This window comes from Pipistrellus hanaki (assembly GCF_964339955.1).
Source record: "Pipistrellus hanaki genome assembly, chromosome: 3".
NCBI lineage: Eukaryota > Metazoa > Chordata > Mammalia > Chiroptera > Vespertilionidae > Pipistrellus > Pipistrellus hanaki.
Window position 1 is genome coordinate 128,900,717 of NC_140505.1, and position 20,358 is coordinate 128,921,074.

Consider the following 20,358-nt stretch of genomic DNA (forward strand, 5'->3'; position numbering starts at 1 on the left):
TCCTGGATGAAGCCAGGGCTGCAGCAACTATGGCTGCAAGGGAGGCATCCAGGCAGCCGCAACTGCAAAGGCCTACATTTGCACGAATTTTGTGTGTGGGGCCTCTAGTAATAATAATAAAGTAAAATTGTGCAATTCCCAAAGGGTCCTGGCCTGGGCACTGCTTACATTTTAGGGCATCTTTTCATCTTGTCATCTTGTTGACATAGTTTGTAGTCTGGTTTTAGTCAGCTTTTGTGTTTGTTTTCTTCCCCAGGATAAGAAGAATTTAAGAAAACTGAATTTTCCCTTATACCACTTTAATAAATGGAGTATAATATAATCCAACTGCTAATCAAGAAAATCTAGGCTCACAACAGCAATTTATAAGTTTTTTAAAGTTTATTGTTTTCTTCCATTTTTCTTGCTGCAATAGATGAAGGATTTTTTTTCCTGAAATTTATTTTGGAAAAAATATATATTTGACCAGTAGATGAAGGTATATACTTAATTAACTATGTAGTTTACTAAATAAATGCATTTCTAAGAATTTTATATGAAAGCCTGAGGTGGCATAATAAAAGTGACCCATCACATTCTCAGCAGTTTCACACACTCTCAACCAATCAAACATACTAAGCCACTGACAACTCCTGCACAGTTGTTTAAAATTCGTGACATTTTTGCCTTCGTGGTAGAAAAATATTCTTCAAAGTTAAAAATATATATACATCCATGGAACTTAGATAATATGGCAGACAAGATAATCTGAAAAACCTCCCGTTACAAAACCAGTGATACTGGGTAAAAAATATGAAATAACAGGTACAACAGAGCTTGAAAAATAATATGAAGGAAATCCCAGCAATTAAAAACAGAATAAAAGGCATCAAACCAGAGAATTACAGGTTACATGGAGACCAAGCCTGTGGCTCCCAGAAGCCAGGAGTTAGAATGGAGACCTTCCATAAGGGGAGCACCTGCCAGGGCAGGGCCTGTAGTGGAAAGGGGATCCAGGACAATAAAGCCGCCTACCAAAATAGGACTATAGCAGGAAATCCATCTATCTTGGTCCAGGCTTCTCTTGGGATAAATAAAAAGGTTCTCTTGAGTATTCAGAATTCAAAGCCAGGAAATGCCAAGTGGAGTAATTTATATAAAAAGTAATGCTGGCTTGGTAAGGCTCTGTGGCACTTCACAGAAACAAAGGCAAAATCTTTTTGGATGCATACCCTCTCAACATCTAGTTCACAGAATTTCCACAGAAAAATCCCAACCAAACAAACTCATAAGTCAGCATTGTGAGACATACAAGTAAACAATATAAGGAAAATCAGAAGAAGCAACAAGTTATAGAAATAGACCTACAAAAAATTGAATAGAGGCTATATACTATAAGCTATATTTTCACAATTAAGCACACAAATTATAAAATAATAAACTCAAATGAAAAGAGTAAGTTACAATTTAAACAGACTAGGGAGAATTTTAAATCAAGGAGTCCTAGACATAATTACTATATAGACACTATTATGAAAAAGAAAAATCTTCTTTAGGCAGGTTTAATAGTAGGCTAGACACAGCTGAACAATTACAGGATTTAAAGAGAGAGAGAGAGAGAGAGAGAGAGAGAGAGAGAGAGAGAGAGAGAACTAAGAAAATTATCTAGAAACTTGAAATGACCAAAAAATGAAAGAGAGTTTATTATACAGAGAGGGTAATATTTAAATGGCCAACATATGTCTTATAGAGAAGAAATGGGAGAATATAAAACAGGAAGTAATACTGAAGAAACAATGGTCATGGATTTTCTAAAACTGATGAAAGACATGAGCTCTCACATTTGAAAAGCACAATAAACCCTAGGCTGGATACCTCAAAATAAATCTGCAACTAGACACCTGAATGAAGATAATATTCACAACCAGAGTAATGGAAAAATGGCTTCTCAATAGCAACAATAGAAACCAAAAATCAATTGAATGACCCCTACAGAGGTATGAAAAGCAAACAACTGACAATATGGCACTTGTAGCAACATTTCCTAGATCTGAGTAGAATGCATTATCCCTGTCCACTTTGTTTTGAATTGTAAGTTTCTTAATACTTTGTTTGCTAAAAGTATATCCATACCCTTACTAATTCTATATCCTCTTCGATTAAAAACAAAATCATTTAGTATGAACACTGGAAAAAGCACTGAGCATTTCAATCCTCAAATCTTATTATGTATTTCTTCACTTGCATAGAAAGGGTAAGCACTGTGTCTTTAGTGCTTTAACTTCTTCTTGAACCAGGGTTTCTTCCATCAGGATAGAAGCAGCTCAGATTGTTGGTTAGTCAGAAAGCATTCCCTGGAGGCTAACATGTGACATATTGGTGGGACTTGAAGAATATGCCAAAGCTCCAATACTTCTCCTTTGTCTCCAAGACCACGGTTGGCATTCTAATGGAAGTGCTGCAGGAGATTAATTCACATTTCAATGTGATGTTGAGTTGGTTCTCGGTGATGCTCAGGACTTTCCATTCTGCGTCTGGAAAGGAAGAGAACACCTCTTGTTCTTTATTTTTCAACCTAAACACAGTTGGAGGTACCCCTTGGTACCACTCTCGGAATTCACATTCTTCATTGGGAAAGCCAAGTGGATCTGTTGAAAACTAGATTTTAAAAAAAATAATAGTAATGACCACACTAAAGGATGATTGAGGTCTTTGTTTTTCTCTTGGACTAAATTTAGAAATTGGAAAGGTATTATTATTTTCTTACAATTTTTAGCCTCTTCTCTTTTTAAATGTTGGGGATATGTCTTCTGGAAATATCAAAGTTAAGTATATCATGTTTTCTGGGTGGGATTTTCTGTGTGTATTGTCCTGCGGCCAGTCATAATCCCAAATATTGCAGTAAAAATTCGTTTTCATTGTTGATTATTCATTAAATTAAAATGAAATTCCTTTCCATCCAGACTCTCTGAAGATGTAAATACATTACGATAGAGGAAACTCTTGATGTTTTGCAGATCAAAATGATACTGAGAAGTCTGGCTCAGAAGGAAAATGCAGCAGACTTTACACTCCCGGGAAAGCGCTGTTTACCAAAAATGTGCCAACTTTCAATTGTGTTGAGCGTCATTGTTTAGAATAGACAAAAATCATTTCCTCCCAAAAAAATGAAGGTGGAGTTATCTTTAGAAATTCCCAGGCTTTATATTTTCATGAACCTTTATACTTTTTAAATAAATAAATGAAGAATTTCCAGTTCTTATTTAATAATACCAATATTCTTATAGTTTTTTAATAAAATGAATATAAACAAAAACTTCCAAAATGAAGCTGAAAAATCAGTTCTATGGCATGAAAGAGATTGTATGGCTGGTAAATTTTAGTTCCTTCCTTTAGATAAATTACAAGAAGAAGGGAATTCCTTCTGCAAGAAAGAGGACATTAAAAACACAGTGTTCAAACTCTTTTAAAGGTGAATTATTGCAAAGCTGGGATTGGTTCAGTTCAAAAATGGAAATAGCATTTGCACATTTCCAGAATCTTTTTTTGTTTAAATATATTTTATTGATTTTTTACATAGAGAGGAAGGGAGAGAGATAGAGAGCTAGAAACGTCAATGAGAGAGAAACATCGACCAGCTGCCTCCTGCACAGCCCCCACCGGGGATGTGCCCGCAACCAAGGTACATGCCCTTGACCGGAATCAAACCTGGGACCTTTCAGTCCACAGACTGACACTCTACCGCTGAGCCAAACCGGTTTCGGCCATTTCCAGAATCTTTAGACCACCTCAGGGAGTCACGTGATGCCCCTCTCATCCCTTTCTAAGAAAGGAAGGAAGTAGCTGTAAATTATCATATTACCTATTCTGTGGAAGATATTTTCCACTCACTACCGTTTATTGAAAGTACGTGCTAAGCACAGTTCATACATTAATTCAGTTATTTTCACTCATAACTCTACAAAGTCAGTTTTGCTATCCCTCTATTATGGGTGAGAAATGAGATGCTCAAAGAGGGTAAGCCATTTGCCTAAAGCCTCAAAGTTAGTGAGTACTGGAGGCCAAATTTTAATCCAGGTTTATTTGATTCCAAAGCTCATGCACTTAATTATTGCCCCAGCATAACAGGCCAAACACTGATGCAAGATATTAGAGAGCAAGCAACCCACGGTTGGCCTCAGAGAGCAGTGAAGTACCACATTTATCTCTCATAAAGTGAGGGAATTATTTGGTGATTTGGCCTAGCATAATACTTCTCTCAACTATACACAGCTGTATGCTTTCTCTATAGTATTTACATGCATCTTTCATGTGAGCTATGACTTGACTTATAAATTTCATTTACCCCATTGATTGATTTAGTCAATACTCTGCAAAATTTAATCTCAAAAGTTCATTTAAAAATAATATTCTGTTTTCCCTTCTTTTACTCCCTTCCTTTGTCTCTCTGATGAAATTATAGAAAAGATGAATTTTTATTACAGTTCTTTGTCCAAATAGTTTATACAAAGCCTGACAGCTCTTTAATAAAGTCCTGATGAGTGAGTAGGTGCCCACAGGAAACAATGCAGGCCGCGCATTGGCATGCAAAGGCAGAGAACCACACAGCCCGCCTGGGTCTGGCAGTTGGGTGTGCCTTGAGCTTAGCATAGTAGGGCATGAAGGGAGCTGAGACTGGAATGTTAAATTGTGCCAAAAAATATAGAACTATACTAAAATAAAACAAAACTTTTGGCTTCCTTATATAGGCAGCAGGGAGCCACTAAAGATGTTTTGAAATGGAGTGACATGATGTAATTTGTATATTGGAAATATAATTGGTGGCAAGATATAGGATTGGGATTTGAGAAAAGCAAGAGCAAGCAGGGAAATAGGTTAGAAGTTGTAGTTACAGCCAGGTAACAGGTAATGAGGTGCAGAATTAAGGCAATGGAAGAGTGTACTGAGAAAAGGGCACAGATTTAAAAGTTGTTCCAGAGACAGAAGACACAGGATGGAATGGGAGGGAATCAGAGAGTTTGATTCAGGGTATCTGGCTGGGATGCTGACTGGAAGAGGATGTCATGAACCTAGATGGGCAGCAAGGGAAGATTTGTGAGAGAAGAAAGTAAGTTCCATTTTTCATCTAAGTTTGAAGACTCCTGGAGACATTTGGATGGTTAAGTCTACTAAGTGTCTAGAAATATCTATCTAGAGCTTTAGACAAATGTGCAGATAAGAGATAGAGGACAAGTTGAATTTATCCTATATAATAAAAGGCCAGGGACCATAAGTATAATGACCAGAACAACCACTTGACCAGTTGCCATGAGTTGCATTGACCACCTCTCAGTCCCTACACCTTCCTCCCCACCCATGAGTGGCAGTGGGAAGGGGGGGGGGGTTGGAGCAATGAGTGTCAGCAGGTCTGTGAGCTATGAGGGGTGGGCAGGGCGACAAGCAGCAAGTGCCAGCAAGCTACTCTTGCATGATTTCATGCACTGGGCCTCTAATAAAGTAATATTTTCTCAGAGGCTCCTAGCCCCCAGGGGAATTTTCCAAAAGACCTCTAGCAACACATCTGGGTTTCAGTTTTCTCTGTTGTAAAAAATATAATAATAATAATAATAATAATAATAATAATAGTAATGATAATATTTGCCACTTGCTCTACCTAACTCGAATGATTCTGAAAGGGATTGAATGATCTCTTAGTGAAGTTACTTTTACTATTAAATTGCTATACTATGTTAGTAATATTCATTTGGAAAACCAGGAATATGACTAACTACAGGTAATAACAGTAGACAGTCTGACCCATTCTATCCCTCTCATATGCAAATGTGCCAAATGAAACAGCTCATCTTTTTATTTAATTAGAGCCACTCTCTATGCAATGATATAGGACTTTAGCTCATAGAGCAAAATCTCTTTTGATTTTTAAATGCATGGAATTTAAAGAGAAAGTAAATTTTTAAAAAGATTTTCCCCAGGCAACTAAACAACTAGCTGGACTTTCTTCTTCTTTATACCCAAATAGCGCTACTGTGGTGGGGAGAGAGGGAAGGTCAAAGAAAGAAAAGCTCATAAAATTATGAGTTTGCATTGCATCCTGCTTTGGCTATGAACCACTGATTATGATGAACGGGTTGGTGTCCAGAATCTTTATGGTCAGAGTTTGCTAATTACTTGTTTGCACCAAGGGACACACAATCCTCTGAAAACCTCGTTTTTTCCTCCAAATCACGAATTCTTGGAACTAATAGATAATTTTACTGAAAGGTTCAGACCAGTTAGCAGAAGCATAGTGGTGATTTGGGGTTATATATCCTGCTAGGTAGCATGCTATTTTTGAATTACCTACAATTACTGTAGCTTCACAATATTATCTGTAAGAGAGTATTTTCCTTCCTTTCATTTTCTGCCTCTATCATACCATTGTTAGCACCACAATGGAAGAACCCTAAAAAGCTGTTCATGAGAATAATTTAAACATGCACTTGTGCTCTTAGATACAGCTACACTTGCAGATCTCCCCCACCTCATATTCAAAAGCACCCACACTTATCTGGTCTCTTTTTCTACGTTCTCCCAAAAAGGGGGGGAGGGGATGTATTCTGTGTGTAAAAATAAGCTATTGTTATCTCAGAAAGGAGATGGGATGCTAATTAGGAGTTCTTTGAGTGAACAAGTCATATCGCATTGTCTTCGGGGAGCTGGCTGCCAATTTTGTTTTTTGGTAAAGAGTCAAGAAAAATATTCAAGAGGGCCCTGGCAAGCTTGGGAGAGAAGAAGTAGTACTTCCATTTATCAAGTAGGTGCACAAGCCTGTTCTAGTATTGTTGAGAGGCAGGGTGCAGGCTGAGAGTTCCTGCCTCGAAGCTTTTCCTGCCGGTTTTGGGAACTACCTCCCCGAAGAGAGGCCCGCCGCTCAGATCTGATGGTGGACAATGCGGCTCATATACCCTACTGCTGGACCACTGAATGCCCCTTTCTTTTCCACTACTTTTCCCCCAAGATTCTTTGTCTCTTCTTGGATTCATCCAGGAGGCAGGGGTTTTGAGATATACAATAGCTTGGGTCTTGCAGTTGAAATAATTGATGCTCCATTGAAAGACACCGGGAAAATTGGTTAGTATGATTAACAAGCTGGGGAAATTTGAGGCATTTGACAACTCATAAATGAGGAGGGAAATAAATTGCTCTATTTTTAAAAGGGTTTCTCTTCTTCCACCCCCACCCCACCCACCCCCCTTAATGTTAATGTGATGTCAGCCAGAGGGAGCCTCTAGCCTAATTGCCTGACAGTCGTGGGTGTGGGGCGGCCTGTAAACAGAGGTGAAATGATTTACTTGGTCTGGAAAGGGACCAGAGCGCAGAGGATGCAAATGTGTTTTTATTATAACGGATGAGAGGTCCAGTGAGTCAACCAGGTAAAGTGACTTTCTTCGTGGCCCTGTCTTTGGAATGATTAGTGCTTAGCATGATGGAATCCAGGAGGTGTGTTTCTGATACTTCACATGTCTTTTCCTGTAGTTCTGTAATGATGTGATGCTTTTATGGCTTTGTTGCATTTTAAGTTCTTAATTTTTTCAAGTGTGATCATATTCCTCGGCATATGTGTGAGGACACAAGGGTCTTGAACACTGAAAGGTGCTGCTGGCAGGCCGCAGGTGAAGGCGTTTCCCTTATAAGTGTGCGTGTGTGTTTGGGAGGAAATCAGTGCTATCTAAACAATGCTTCTCAGGTGAACATTGCGTCCCTGGCAATTGCAATAAAGCATCAACTGTCCCACTTGACATTCTTAATCACTAAAATATGTGGTAAAAAAAAAAATGCAATAGGTCTTTTGCAGTTGGTTACGAGGTGAAATGATAAATGATATGTGTGCTTAAATCTAATTTCATAGTTTTCTTTTAATAATATAACTTAGACATAATACTATAAAATTTAATGCCAGATGTAATTCATAATTAATGACCTAACCACTTTCTATGGAAGCTATAAAGCCCAGTCATTGTAAGAACAGAACACTAATAATAATAATAAATAATAATAATAATAATAATAATAATAATAACAGCAACAGGTTTTGAGTGCTTTTTCTTTGCCTGGCTTGGTTCTAAGTGCTTCCCACAGAGTAAATCGTGAAGAAACTGAGGCCAGAGAGATTGAGTATCCTGCTGATGGATTCACAGCAAATAATAAGTAGATTATTCACCAAAAGGTGAGCCCAGGCTCTCTGACCCAAAGCGTGCACCTGAACCACAATATTATATTGCCTTGTTTGTACTATGATTGTTATTAAACCCTTCAAAGAGCATCCATTATAAAAATATTTAAAGTAATTTTGTTAGACACCCATTGTAATGGACCCCCTCAGTGGAATGACCGTTGGTCCTGAAAAATATGCTCTCGTACAGGCATCACTTGTCCATGCCGCTGCCCCCCATACAAGGGGAACGTCACCTGTGGCATCTAACCTGCAGGTGCTCAGGAGACACTGCCACTCGATGGAGCAGGGAAATGTGGCTTGCCTTCACAATCACAAGAGAACACTTCTTTCATTTCTAGTCATTGCATGGTCAATTCTAATATGTGGATATTAATCTCTCAATTCCTAATTAAGTTTTTAGTTCGTTCTCAATTTCTCTGTGGGATTTTGGGAAATTCTACCTTTATTTTTTGGTATGGGATTAACAGCAATAGTGTTTGCCAAGAACATGCAAAACATGATGCTTTATTTAAAAAAAAAAAACCTTTTTGACATGTAATTGACATGCTGTAAAAATCACGTTTAATGTGTACAATTCAGTGGTTTAGTACATTCACAGAATTGTAAAAATTGATACCTGATTTAAAAAAAAAAAAACCTAATTAAATAAGCAACTCTTGAGATGCTTGAATGAGAAGCACTCCTAGGCCAATGAGCATCATTAATATTTGCTCTGTTCTTCTCTCTCCTTCATCAGAAATGTGTGTTATACTGGCCCGGAAAGAGAGGGATTTATGGAAAAGTTGAGGTTCTGGTTATCAATGTCAATGAATGTGAAAACTACACTGTTCGGAACCTCGTCTTAAAGGTAAGGTTACATGGCTATAGCTACCTACAATGTAGATGATATTAGAGGATAACATTTATGCTTTGAAATTATTATCCTAATAAGTGCTACAGATTTAACTTAAACCAATTAAATACTGTCAAGATGAAAGAGAAATTATAATCATCCCCTCATGTATTTCTTTGTTGTCATACTACAATTAAGTATGGAATAATTAAATAAGTACATATTAAGGAAATTCACTAACTAGGATGTTATTATCTCATTTGCATAAATAAGAAATCTCTTGATTTAACCTTTTGAATGCCTTTAGCTAAAGGTTTGTTCTAGGGGTTTTGCCATGATGTTTTTCAGTGTCACTTGGGCTTGTGCAGCTTTAAGTAAGACCTGGAGACTCCAAGAGAGAAAATCTGTGCCTGTGGGTGGCTGTGGGAGGCATGACAAGCCTGAAGTGTTGATGAGATCTTCCACACTCAGAGTTACAGTAATTTATAGGGACTTTCCCCAGACCAGATTACATCATAGAAAATTTATCTATTTCACTTGCGGGCAGCAGAAGCTGAAGAATGTTGCCATGGTATTGTTTCTGGTTCCAGAGAACAATCATCTCACAGGTCTCAGTCCCACCTAGACCCTCACTGCCAGGACCCAGTCATCACAGAGAGAGCAGGGGCAGGGCTGCTCTCGTGGTTTGTAAGGAGAAGCTCGGGGTAGGCAGGCACCTACCAAAGCCTGTTTTTAAAAATATGTCCCAAATGCCTACATCGTGTCCGGACCCCACATGGACCCTCCCTCATAGCATTTCTAACCAGCGACCCCTGGGCCTTTTGATTACTGGAATTTCTCACTGCTGTTTAAAACATGGAATTCGGGATGAGTGTAGAAGTATTACAGTGATTGCATGTAACGGTGTGTTTTTATATTGGTTAATATGTTTGTAGTAACCTGTCAGGAAAGTTCAAAGAGCAGGAAGCACACTATCTTCAAATTCTTTCTTTCTTTCTTTCTTTCTTTCTTTCTTTCTTTCTTTCTTTCTTTCTTTCTTTCTTTTTTTTTTTTTTCTTTTTTTTTTTTGCCTCCCAATTCTTTCTTGGCTACCTTTTCATCTACCATTTTGTTTGTTATAGTAAATTACAAACATAGATTTAGCCTATGTTACTTATCACTTTCTATACTAAATATATATTTTCATTTATTTTTTCTGCTTTATTTTCTTTTTTTTAAATTTTAATTAAATTTATTGGAGTGACATGGGTTAATAAAATTATATAGGTTTCACATGTACATCATATGTGTATCATTGTTCATCATTTAATAGAGGCAAAACTGTCAAACTTTGATATCAGGATATTTACAGTAAAGTTTTCTCAAGGTGAAGGATTATTCTTAAAAAATTAACTAGAGCCCTGGCTGGTGTTACTTAGATGTTACAACATCAGCCTGAACATGGAAGGATCGAAGGATCGATACCTGGCCTGGTTGGGGTGCATTTGGGAGCAACCAAACGATGTGTCTCTCTCACGTTGATGTTTCTCTCTCTCTCTCTTTCTCACTCTCTTTCTTCCCTCCCTTTTTCCCTTCCACTCTCTCTAAAAATCAATGGGAAAAAAATATCTTCGGATGAGGATTAACACACACACACACACACACACACACACACACACACAATTTACCACCTAGAAATAAGTTAAGAACAAGATGGGAATGAGAGAAGGCATGCAGTCTTGTGGTTTGGATGACTTTTAGTTACACAAGTAAATGAGACACTTGGTGGTGGTTGCTATTTTCAGCAAGGAAGTCACACCCAACATGTGAAGCATTACTGGTACACCTCATGGCCGGATCACAAGACTCCAGACAGTGCCCAGCCCCTTCTACAACTCATGCTGGATGTGGAAGAAGACAGACTTGCTTCTGCAGGCCGAGGGCCTGTGGTTGTCCACTGCAGGTAAGGCACGAACTATCTTGTCCGCCTAAGCAAAAAGTCCATCCTCGCGGAGTAGATAGAAGTTGGGTTTTCCTTCTTAGTTGTCAGTAAATCAAATACTTATTGAAATTGGTTAACTTCCTCATATTTGAGTCTTGATCAAGATGATGTTTACAATGCAATATTAGGGTTCAGCAAGCAATTATACAGTGGAAGAAATACCACTTCTGGCTAATTCAGTTCTCTACCTTGAAACATACTTTTATTCGTTTCATCAGTATAATATACACTAGGAATTAACTATTAGTGGCTTTTTTTTGTTGTTTCAAGATGGCACCTGAACTATACTTGAATTTTATATTGGTAACATTTATTATTTCACATTTAGTCAGTCAACTATTTTAAAAATTATTTCATGAAAAACAGATGGAAATAAATTATTAAAAGGAAAACAAGCCCAGCCGGTATGGCTCAGAAGGTGAATGACTACCTATGGTTCGATTCCTCATCAGGGCATATGCCCACAGTCTCCAGAAGGGGATGGGCAAGAGTCAGCCAATCAATGATTCTCTCTCATTGATGTTCCTCTCTCTCTCTCTCTCTCTCTCTCTCTCTCTCTCTCTCTCTCTCTCTTCCTCTCTGAAATCAATAAAAATATATTTTTTTGAAAAGGAAAGCAAAGTGCTGTTACTAGAACATGGGCTAGCAGAGGTTAAGGCGATAAAAGCAACAGATGCCCTTGATGGTCCTCTTCCCTCAAAGCTCTCCTCTCATCCTCCTTGTTTTCCGTTTAGTGTGTGCCCCTCCCCCCCCAAATAAAGCAACTATTTTTAAAGGTATCTCAATAATGCCTTGGCAGGGCTGGACCAAATGATTTTGATGGCCTTATATAGCCCATGGACTGGATGTTCCCCATCTCTGTTTTAGATGATAATTTTAGTTTCATTCTTTTTTGAACTCTTGTGGTTTAATTAAGAGTAAAATTTACTATATGTCTACTTACTCAAAAACACCATTATCCAGTTTTTAGCATTAAGCTTTATCCTAAACTTAGCTTGGGGCTGAGGAAAAAATAACCTAATTGGCCATCCTTTAGGTTGGAACTGTCCCCCACCCAAAATCATAAAACACTGAAGATATAGAAAATGAACTAGTTACTGCTCCTACAAAATGAGCTCCCCTTCTGATTAGTATTTCTAAGAACGAGACCATCTTTCTTCCAGGCATTCAACCTCTAACATTGACAGTTATCTTTGGCCTTTCTCTTAATTCCAGCCTCAGTATCTAATCAGTCATTTGATTGGCTTTCCCTTCAAAGCTCCCACAATCTTCACTTCCTGTCCAAACACCCAAGTTCAGGCCCTTATGATCTCATTCGTATATTTTAGAAATAGTCGGCTAATTGCACACACACCCCATTTCCCCAGGCCCATACCCAGTATAGCCTCCCCAAAGCACTTCTCTTTGATGATGCTCCTAAAACCCTCTTACATCACATGCATTCCCTGCTCAGAACTTCTCAATGGCTTCCCATTGCCTGGAACAAAAATTCATAACCTTGGGTCTATGCATGAGCTAAAGGAGTCAAGGAACTCCTTGAAATTACTTTCACAAATCTGAGCACCTAATGTTCTGTTAGTTTTTCTGGAAAGTGAAATTTCCTAGTTTTCATCAAATTCTAAAATATAAAGAAGTTTTAGAAGATAAAGTCCAAACTTCTTAGCTTTCCAAGTGAGACCCTTAATAGGTCTCAGTGTACCTTCCCAGTCTTCTTTCCCATTATCTCTCTCAAACAATTCTCTCTTCAAGCCAAACTTAGCGTACTCATTGTTGCACATCATATAGGTGTTCTGCAGCAATTCTTTCCTTAAACCCTTCCCATGCCTGGAATATTTTCTCTCATTCAGGATAACCAAAATGCCTGCCATTCATATGGTACACTTCAAATCTTCTATCTTTAATGAAACAAACTCTCAATAGACACTTCAACTAAAAGGGGCCCATTCTATTTTGGAATTCCTTTGCACTCACATTCACAGAAACAAGTTCTAAAGAGGAGGATGTAAATGCTATTTGAGTGCCAAGAGGGGAGCTATTAATTCAAACTAGGAAGTTTAAGGAAAACCTCTATACATTGGAATAATGTTGAACAGAATCTTTAAAAGTGACCAATGTTTGTGGTTTTAAAAGGTGGTAGAGTAAAATTTACTATAAATTTTTTCACTGAAGAAATATCATCAACATCAACACAGAAAGGAAAATTGGAAAACGAAAGGCTTTTTCTTTTCTTTTTCTTTTTTTTCTTTCTTTCTTCTTTTTTTTTTTTTTTTTTTTTTTTTTTGCAATGATTCATGTAAATGAAAAAATGGCACAAAGGGTACAAGGACTACAATAAAAAAAAAACATTAAGCTTGAAAATTAGTCACATTTGTATTATTCAAGGTCATGAATACCATAGTAGGGAGCTTAGATGTTGTGCTATAACTATTGGGAGCCATCGACAGTTTTGAGTAGAGTAATATGATCCAGTCCCTAGCAGCTGTGTGTATTGTGAATTAGTCCAGGAAAAGGCTGGAGACTTGGAAACCATAATGAGATCATTGCTCACCATGAAGTACGATGTCAAAAACGTGAGCTCAGTCTATAGAAAGGAAAGAATGGATCACAAAGCTCAGTAAAGGTGGAAAATATAGGTATTGGTAACAGATTGAATGTGGGAGGTGAGGGGGGAGATGTTGAGAATGTCTCCAAGTTTCACAGCTGGAAAACTTGGGGCTGACTCGTAACGCCATTGAGGGAAAATATAACTGACTGTTTAGATGCGCTGAGATGAAACGAGTGCAAAATAGTAACATCCGGAATCCGAACTAGGAGATGGAATGCCAATCTAGAATTTAGGAGAAACTTGGGGAATTTAAGTGTAAATTTAAAAGAAATTTACATAAAGACCATTAGTGGTTGAAATTGCTGAGAGAGAGAGAGAGAGAGAGAGAGAGAGAGAGAGAGAGAGAGAGAGAGAGAGAGAGAGAGGGCTTGTTAGGTTGATGACATACTAGCTAAGATAGAAACACGTATAAACTCTCTGGACGGTAGTGTTTCTATCCAACTATAAATGACTTAGAAATATGTGCCTCTAGCACCTCCTCTCTCCTAATTGTATTTTCAGTTATTCATGAGAATCTTTGCCATCAGTATATCCAAGAGCAAACTCAAATTAGTCCTCATTCCAGAATTCCACCTTTGTCTCAGTGGACTACCATTCTTCCAATCCTGGTCATCTTTGACTTTTTACTTTTCTGACTGTTCAAATCCAGTCTTTCAGACTCACATTTGTGACATGTCTAAGTCTCTTCCCTCCTTTTTAGTGCCCATACCTTACCTAAATTCAGACCCTGATGATTATTATTCTTTGTAGACCAGTTACAATACATTTTTCACTCTTCTCCTCACCCAACACCTCCCTCCACCCAACTCATCTTACTGCATATAGCTAACAGAGATTAGAATGTGTGTAAGCACTCAGCTCAGAGCCCAGGTTGTAATAGTCAGTATATGAGAGCTGTTGTTGCTATTGCTATTCATCCCAGCTGCTGTTTCAAATTTAAAGGTACCTTTTTAAAAATATTTTTTATCTTTGCTGTTTTTCTTCCACCTTTTTATTCTTTGTCTTTTTTAGTGCAGGGATAGGTAGAACGGGGTGTTTTATTGCTACATCCATTGGCTGTCAACAGTTGAAAGAAGAAGGAGTTGTGGATCCGCTAAGCATTGTCTGCCAGCTTCGGGTAGACAGGTGAGTGTCTGTGGGATTGGGTATAGAGATCAGAGCATCATTATCTGTCAAAGCCTGCTCTGACCAGCCTGACTTTGCAAACATCAAAGGCACCAAAGTTCTAAATCTCTGTAGTGATTTGTGTAAAGTGCTTAAGAATATACATTATATTCAAAAGCCATCAAAGAAAGTGTTATTGGCAATTCTGGCCATCAGGAGTCCAAAACCAGCCTGGCTAGGTGGCTCGTTGATTGAGTATCATCCTGTGCACTGAAAGGTTGCTGGTTTGATTCATGGCCATGGAACATACCTGGGTTTTGGGTTCAATCCAAGCACATATGGAAGGCAACGAATTAATGTTTCTCTCTCTCTTAGAGCCTGTATCTCTCAGCTCTAAGCATGTCAAGAGAGAGAGACAGATAGAGAGAGAGAGAGAGAGAGAGAGAGAGAGAGAGAGAGAGAGAGAGAGAAACAAGACCAAAAGCTTATCCCTCTTTGTCTCTAATGCAGGTTGTTTGTGGTGGCAACTGTTCCTTCTTAGTCTTCCAGCCCCATTCCTTACATACTCTGTATTTTCATTTGTCTTAGCTGAATTACTCATTTTAGGCTCCAAAGTCCTCCTCTTGATCCTTTAAAATGAGGTATATGTCATACTACCAAGAGTCCCCCTTTTTTAATAGTGAAAAATACGCATAAAATTTACCATCTGATAAATTTGGGGTGACTTCTTGGTGGGTATAAGGTGAAACAATCATTTTTATACATAGATCACTTTTGTGATGACCCCCGCTTATGTGTTGAAAACAGAACAAAAAAGAACTTTCTTCCTTTCACCCCAGTAAAGCCTTCCAGGGTAGGTGAATGGTTGAGTGAGTGATGGAGACCGTGTGCAGGTGCTCCTTGAGAACAGACACCAACAGAAGGATGTGGTACCAGCACATGAGCAGCCGACCTCTCGATCTGTGCACTTCAGTGTGCTGTAGGGCAGTAGTCGGCAAAATGCGGCTCTCAAGTCACATGCGGCTCTTTGGCCCCTTGAGTGTGGCTATTCCACAAAATACCACGTGCGGGTTGTGCACGTACAGTGCGATTGAAACTTCATGGCCCATGCGCAGAAGTCGGTTTTCAGCTCTCAAAAGAAATTTCCGTCGTTGTACTGTTGATATTTGGCTCTGTTGACTAATGAGTTTGCTGACCACTGCTTTAGGGGAAGAAGAGCTGTTCTGAAAGGCTGAAGTACTGGGCTCTCTTCTCCCATTCATACAGCGAATACCGATTACTCACCTCCTGCCCAAGGCATTGTTCCAGATGCTGCCAGTGCAGCATTGGATGGGATGAGTGAGGTTCTGCTGTCCTCCAGTTTACATGCTAACAGAGAGAGAGGAGATAATAAACAAGCTAAGAAATAAATTTCAGACAAAAATAAAACTGAGCGGTAATAAAAAGGAGAGAGAGGAAGATTTTGCTCTGTGACCTGGAGTTTTCTAGAAGCAAAATTAGAGTCACCTTTTAAGATTTATTTGATAAATATTTATCAAGCACCTAGGTCCTAGGATTTCAGTAAGAGACAAAGATTTTTTCCTAAAATTTAATGAAATAATATTTATAAAGCACTTAGAACAGTCTGGCACACCATAAGCCTTAAGTACATGAAAACTGTGTTATTATTGTTTCCATTATTATTAAAATTATCGATGAATTTTCTCCTATCTCTAAAAATGAAACATTCAAATCCCCTTCATGGATGAAGTTTTCCCTCTCTGTTTCTATCTGTGCTTGACCCCTTTTAAGTAATAATTTCTAAATCTTGTAAGTGTGCCTTCCCTCTATTTTTCTCTTAACTTTGGCTTATTAGAAGCTGCTCAATATAGTGGTTATGATTCTAGGCTCTGGAGACAGATTGCCTGGGTTTGCATTATGGTTCCCACCACTTTCTGATTGTGTGGCTTTGGGCAAGTTATAGGACTTCTCTGAGCCTTGGTTTTCTCACTTGCAAAATAGAAGTAATAATAACTTCTACTTCCTATATTTGTTGAAGGATTAAGAGAGAATTTTCAAAGTACCTTTTACATATTAAGTGTGCCGCCAAGTTTAGCCATGGCTATTGTCAGTATCTATAGCAAGAAACCTGACTGGAACTAATAATCTATATCCCACAGGGTTGCGGTGACATTAAAATGGATTACACCTGTGAGGCACTTTGTTGAACACAATTTTAAAAAGAGAGAAATATCAATTTGTTGTTCCATTTATTTATGCATTCATTGCATAAATTGATTCTTGTATGTGGTCTGGCCAGGCTGGAACCTGCAACTGAGCTACCCCACGAGGGCTAATGTTTTCTTTTTGTACCTGAGAAGATCAATCCATTCCTCTCCCTCTCCTCTTACAATTGTTCTTTTAGTCTCCCTCGCTCCCTTTGCCTCCATCAGTACTGTCCACGCTAGCTCCAGTGGAATCTGGTGCCTTCACGTCAGACTCTGGGACCTGCCTTCACCCAGAGGAGGGCCCCTCATCAGAAAGTAAGGGACAGCATCCCATCCGCCGGAGCTGCTCCCACAATGGCCTTGACCTCTCCTGCTTTGTGCTTCTGTAAACAAGACTCCTGCTTGGGAACCAAAACCCCCCAGGTGCTCTAGTTGATATCCCTGTGCCCTGCTTTCCTGCCGGCGAATGCTAGAATTCCATGAACACCAGATCTAAACAGACTCTGAACCAAGCTGGCCGACACCTGCTCTGACTCTATTTGGAACAACATCCTAAAAAGCACTGGGCATGGTTTACACTTTTTTTTTTGGCTGCTGTTACTCTTAATCTTGCCTATTCGCCCTCCCATCAACCACCTCCCCCACCTCCTTTTGTAGCCTAACCTCCACTTTGGTTTCCACTTCCCAGTCACCGCAATTTGTCAGGCCTACCAAATTGTCCTCTAATTTTGAATGGAATCATAAATACTTTTTTTTTTAATCATATCACAATGCCTCCTCTATCTGCTCCTTCCTTCCTAAAGCAAATGGTCAGAAAACTTAGCCTTGGCCTTCCATCACCACCAAGGTTTTCCCACAAGCTTGTCCTTTCTCTTCTGATAGGATCTTCAAAACATAGCCAACTTCTCTGCTGATCTGAAGCCCTGGACTCCCACCCCCTTGGATTTGAACTCCTGCCAGTACGTGTCTCAAAGTCATTCTGATTTATTCATCAACATCCCTTCTACATAAAATTCTTTCTGAGCAGCTGTTGTTTATCAAACAGATCCTCTCCTTTAAACTTTCCTTGAAAGCTTTTTCTTTTTCCTTCCTTCCTTCCTTCACAGGATCAGCATCAGTTTTCCTTTGTTGTCCCTTCCATCTGTGGTACACTCTTATGGCCACTGTGAAAAGGGATACCGAAAACCTCCCACCTTTCCTTCACCCCATCCAACCTCTTGTTCCCCCATCCTTCTTGCTTCTTGCATTCAGCTTTTTCCTGTCATACTTCATTTTAAAAATATCCGTGTCTGGCTGGCTGCTGCCACTGACCATGTCTTTAATGCATGACAGGAAAGGCAGAGTTGGTCCTCTTTCTGTTCTTGCAGCTTTTTGTCCTTCATCAGTTCTTCAAAGCTCGTCCCCAACCTAGACTCCTCAGTCATCCATCCTTGCCCTCAGCTCTGGATCTGCCTTCAGACATTCCAGAAAGCACTCTTCATACTCAGAAGTGTATTTAATCTTGGCCTTTTTTCGTGGTCTTCAAAGCACATCTCCTTTAACTCCCAAAGTGAACCCCCAAGTAGGAAAAGAGATATTCTTGGGCTTCTTTAAAAAAAAAAAAAAATAGGTGTGTCAATTAAGTTGCCCAAGGTCATAGTGCTTAGAAAATGGCAACATAGTCTTCTTTGGAATTCAGGACTTCTGATTTCTGACTCAAAGGTGTGACTGTCATAGAGATAGTCATCAGGCTTTTGGAATGTGTGTATTATAAAACTGCTTGAAAACACACACACATATCTCTTTGGTAATGCTTTGCCAGTTTTTAAAAATGCAATGACACCATAATTTTTAAAACAATGGTTAATATGAATGAGAGCTGTTTCACAAATAGAATGATGATATCAGCAGTTGCTGTAAGAGTATAATTTTTTTTATTGAGCATCTTTTCATATGGACATCCATATGTCTTCTTTCTTTCCCTGCTTCCAATATTTATTTATTTATTTTGAATACAGTTGATGCCCAATCGTATATTAATTTCAGGTGTACATCATAGTGGTTAGACATTTATGTAACTTACAAAGTGATCCTCCAGTAAGTCTAGTACCCACCTGACATCATGCATCGTTATTACAATATCATTGACTATATTCCTTATGTTGTAATTTACATCCCCGTGACTATTTTGTAACTACCAATTTGTGCTTAATACTCTGGTTTCTCTTCTGAACATATAAATCTTTCGTCTTAAGAGTATAATTTGAGGGCTATAGGAAAGTTGCCTCATCTCAAAATATCTACATAGGGAGGATGCCAAAAATATCTGTGTAAGGTCAACGTCTATATTCCTGCTAATTAGAGAGCCAGTCCTTGACTAAGAGAACCCTTGCTCTTTAAAGTCCATTTAATCTAGAGATGGGAGTTGAGGGTGACCCTTTATACCTTCTCAGCTATTGACACTTTCATGTAAACAAAATAATCTATTCTTTCCAGCACGGCAGCTAGAGAGAGTATAGCTGCCTGCATCGTCAGTACATTCAGAACATGGGTTTCCATGAAGGAGAATTGAAGAGAAGGCTCCAGAAGCTGGGTGATCCCAAGGCCCTGCAGTCGAGGAGACTGCAGACAATGCATGGTCTCTGGGAGCCGGAGGGGCCCAGGAAGGGAGCAGATGATCTCTAGCAAGGGACACATTGCAAAGGGCAGCTACCTCATTAGGGAGACCCAGGACCATAAAGTATTAACTATTTCTAGACGGTGACAGCAGAGCATTACCCTGCCCGCAGGGTCCTTCCCAGCACAGGGAGTGGAGCTTATGGGATGGCACAGGTCTCAGGCCCAGGAAGCCAGGCCCACTTCGGGGTGTTTGTAGGACGGGTGTTTGTGGATGGGCCTTAATCCCTTGTCTGGTGTCTGTTCTGCAGGGCTTTGCTCTGCGTGCTGCTCCTGCTTCATGTGTTTGTTTATTTACTGAGCACCTCCTACTGAGTGTGCATGGGGCACCAGGTGTAGGAAGATAGATTCCTTAACAGACTTTCCCAGACTGTGTTTCTCGGAGCCACAGTTTGATTATCAATTAAACTACGAGAGCCTGCTAAGTGCCAAATGCTCTTAGACTGTATTCATGTGGGGGGGAGAGGATTCTCAATTAAGTTAGAGAAAAAGTTGTGTACTATATTTCTTAGAACCCTCTCCTCTTGGAGATTTATAAAAAGTATTGATGCATTAAAGGGTCTGAAAAGTCCCCCAACCTGGAAACCCATGGAACTTCCTTTAAGCATTCTTCCACATGTGCCCCCTTTCCTCAAAGACTACCTGAATGGAGAGAAAGAAGTTGTAAAACAGTAAACTGTCCTTTCAGAAGCCCGGTGGTGCAGAGAAAACTGGAGATGGCATAGGGATGTGAGCCTGGGTGGGACCATCCAAACGGGGAAAGGAAAGGGTGGGGCTGGC

The 20,358-nt window shown here is 39.2% G+C and overlaps 1 protein-coding gene across 7 annotated transcripts in view; it reads left to right on the forward strand.

Moving 5' to 3' along the window:
- The window catches only part of PTPRR (protein tyrosine phosphatase receptor type R), a 267,828-nt gene that overhangs the window by 236,196 nt on the left and 11,274 nt on the right, over nucleotides 1-20,358 (forward strand). For all 7 annotated transcript variants that reach the window (XM_084878885.1, XM_084878886.1, XM_084878887.1 and 4 more), the window contains 3 exons: nucleotides 8,931-9,041; nucleotides 10,811-10,968; nucleotides 14,624-14,737. In XM_084878885.1, the coding sequence (XP_084735011.1) occupies nucleotides 8,931-9,041; nucleotides 10,811-10,968; nucleotides 14,624-14,737 (383 nt within the window). The remainder of the gene's footprint in view (nucleotides 1-8,930; nucleotides 9,042-10,810; nucleotides 10,969-14,623; nucleotides 14,738-20,358) is intronic.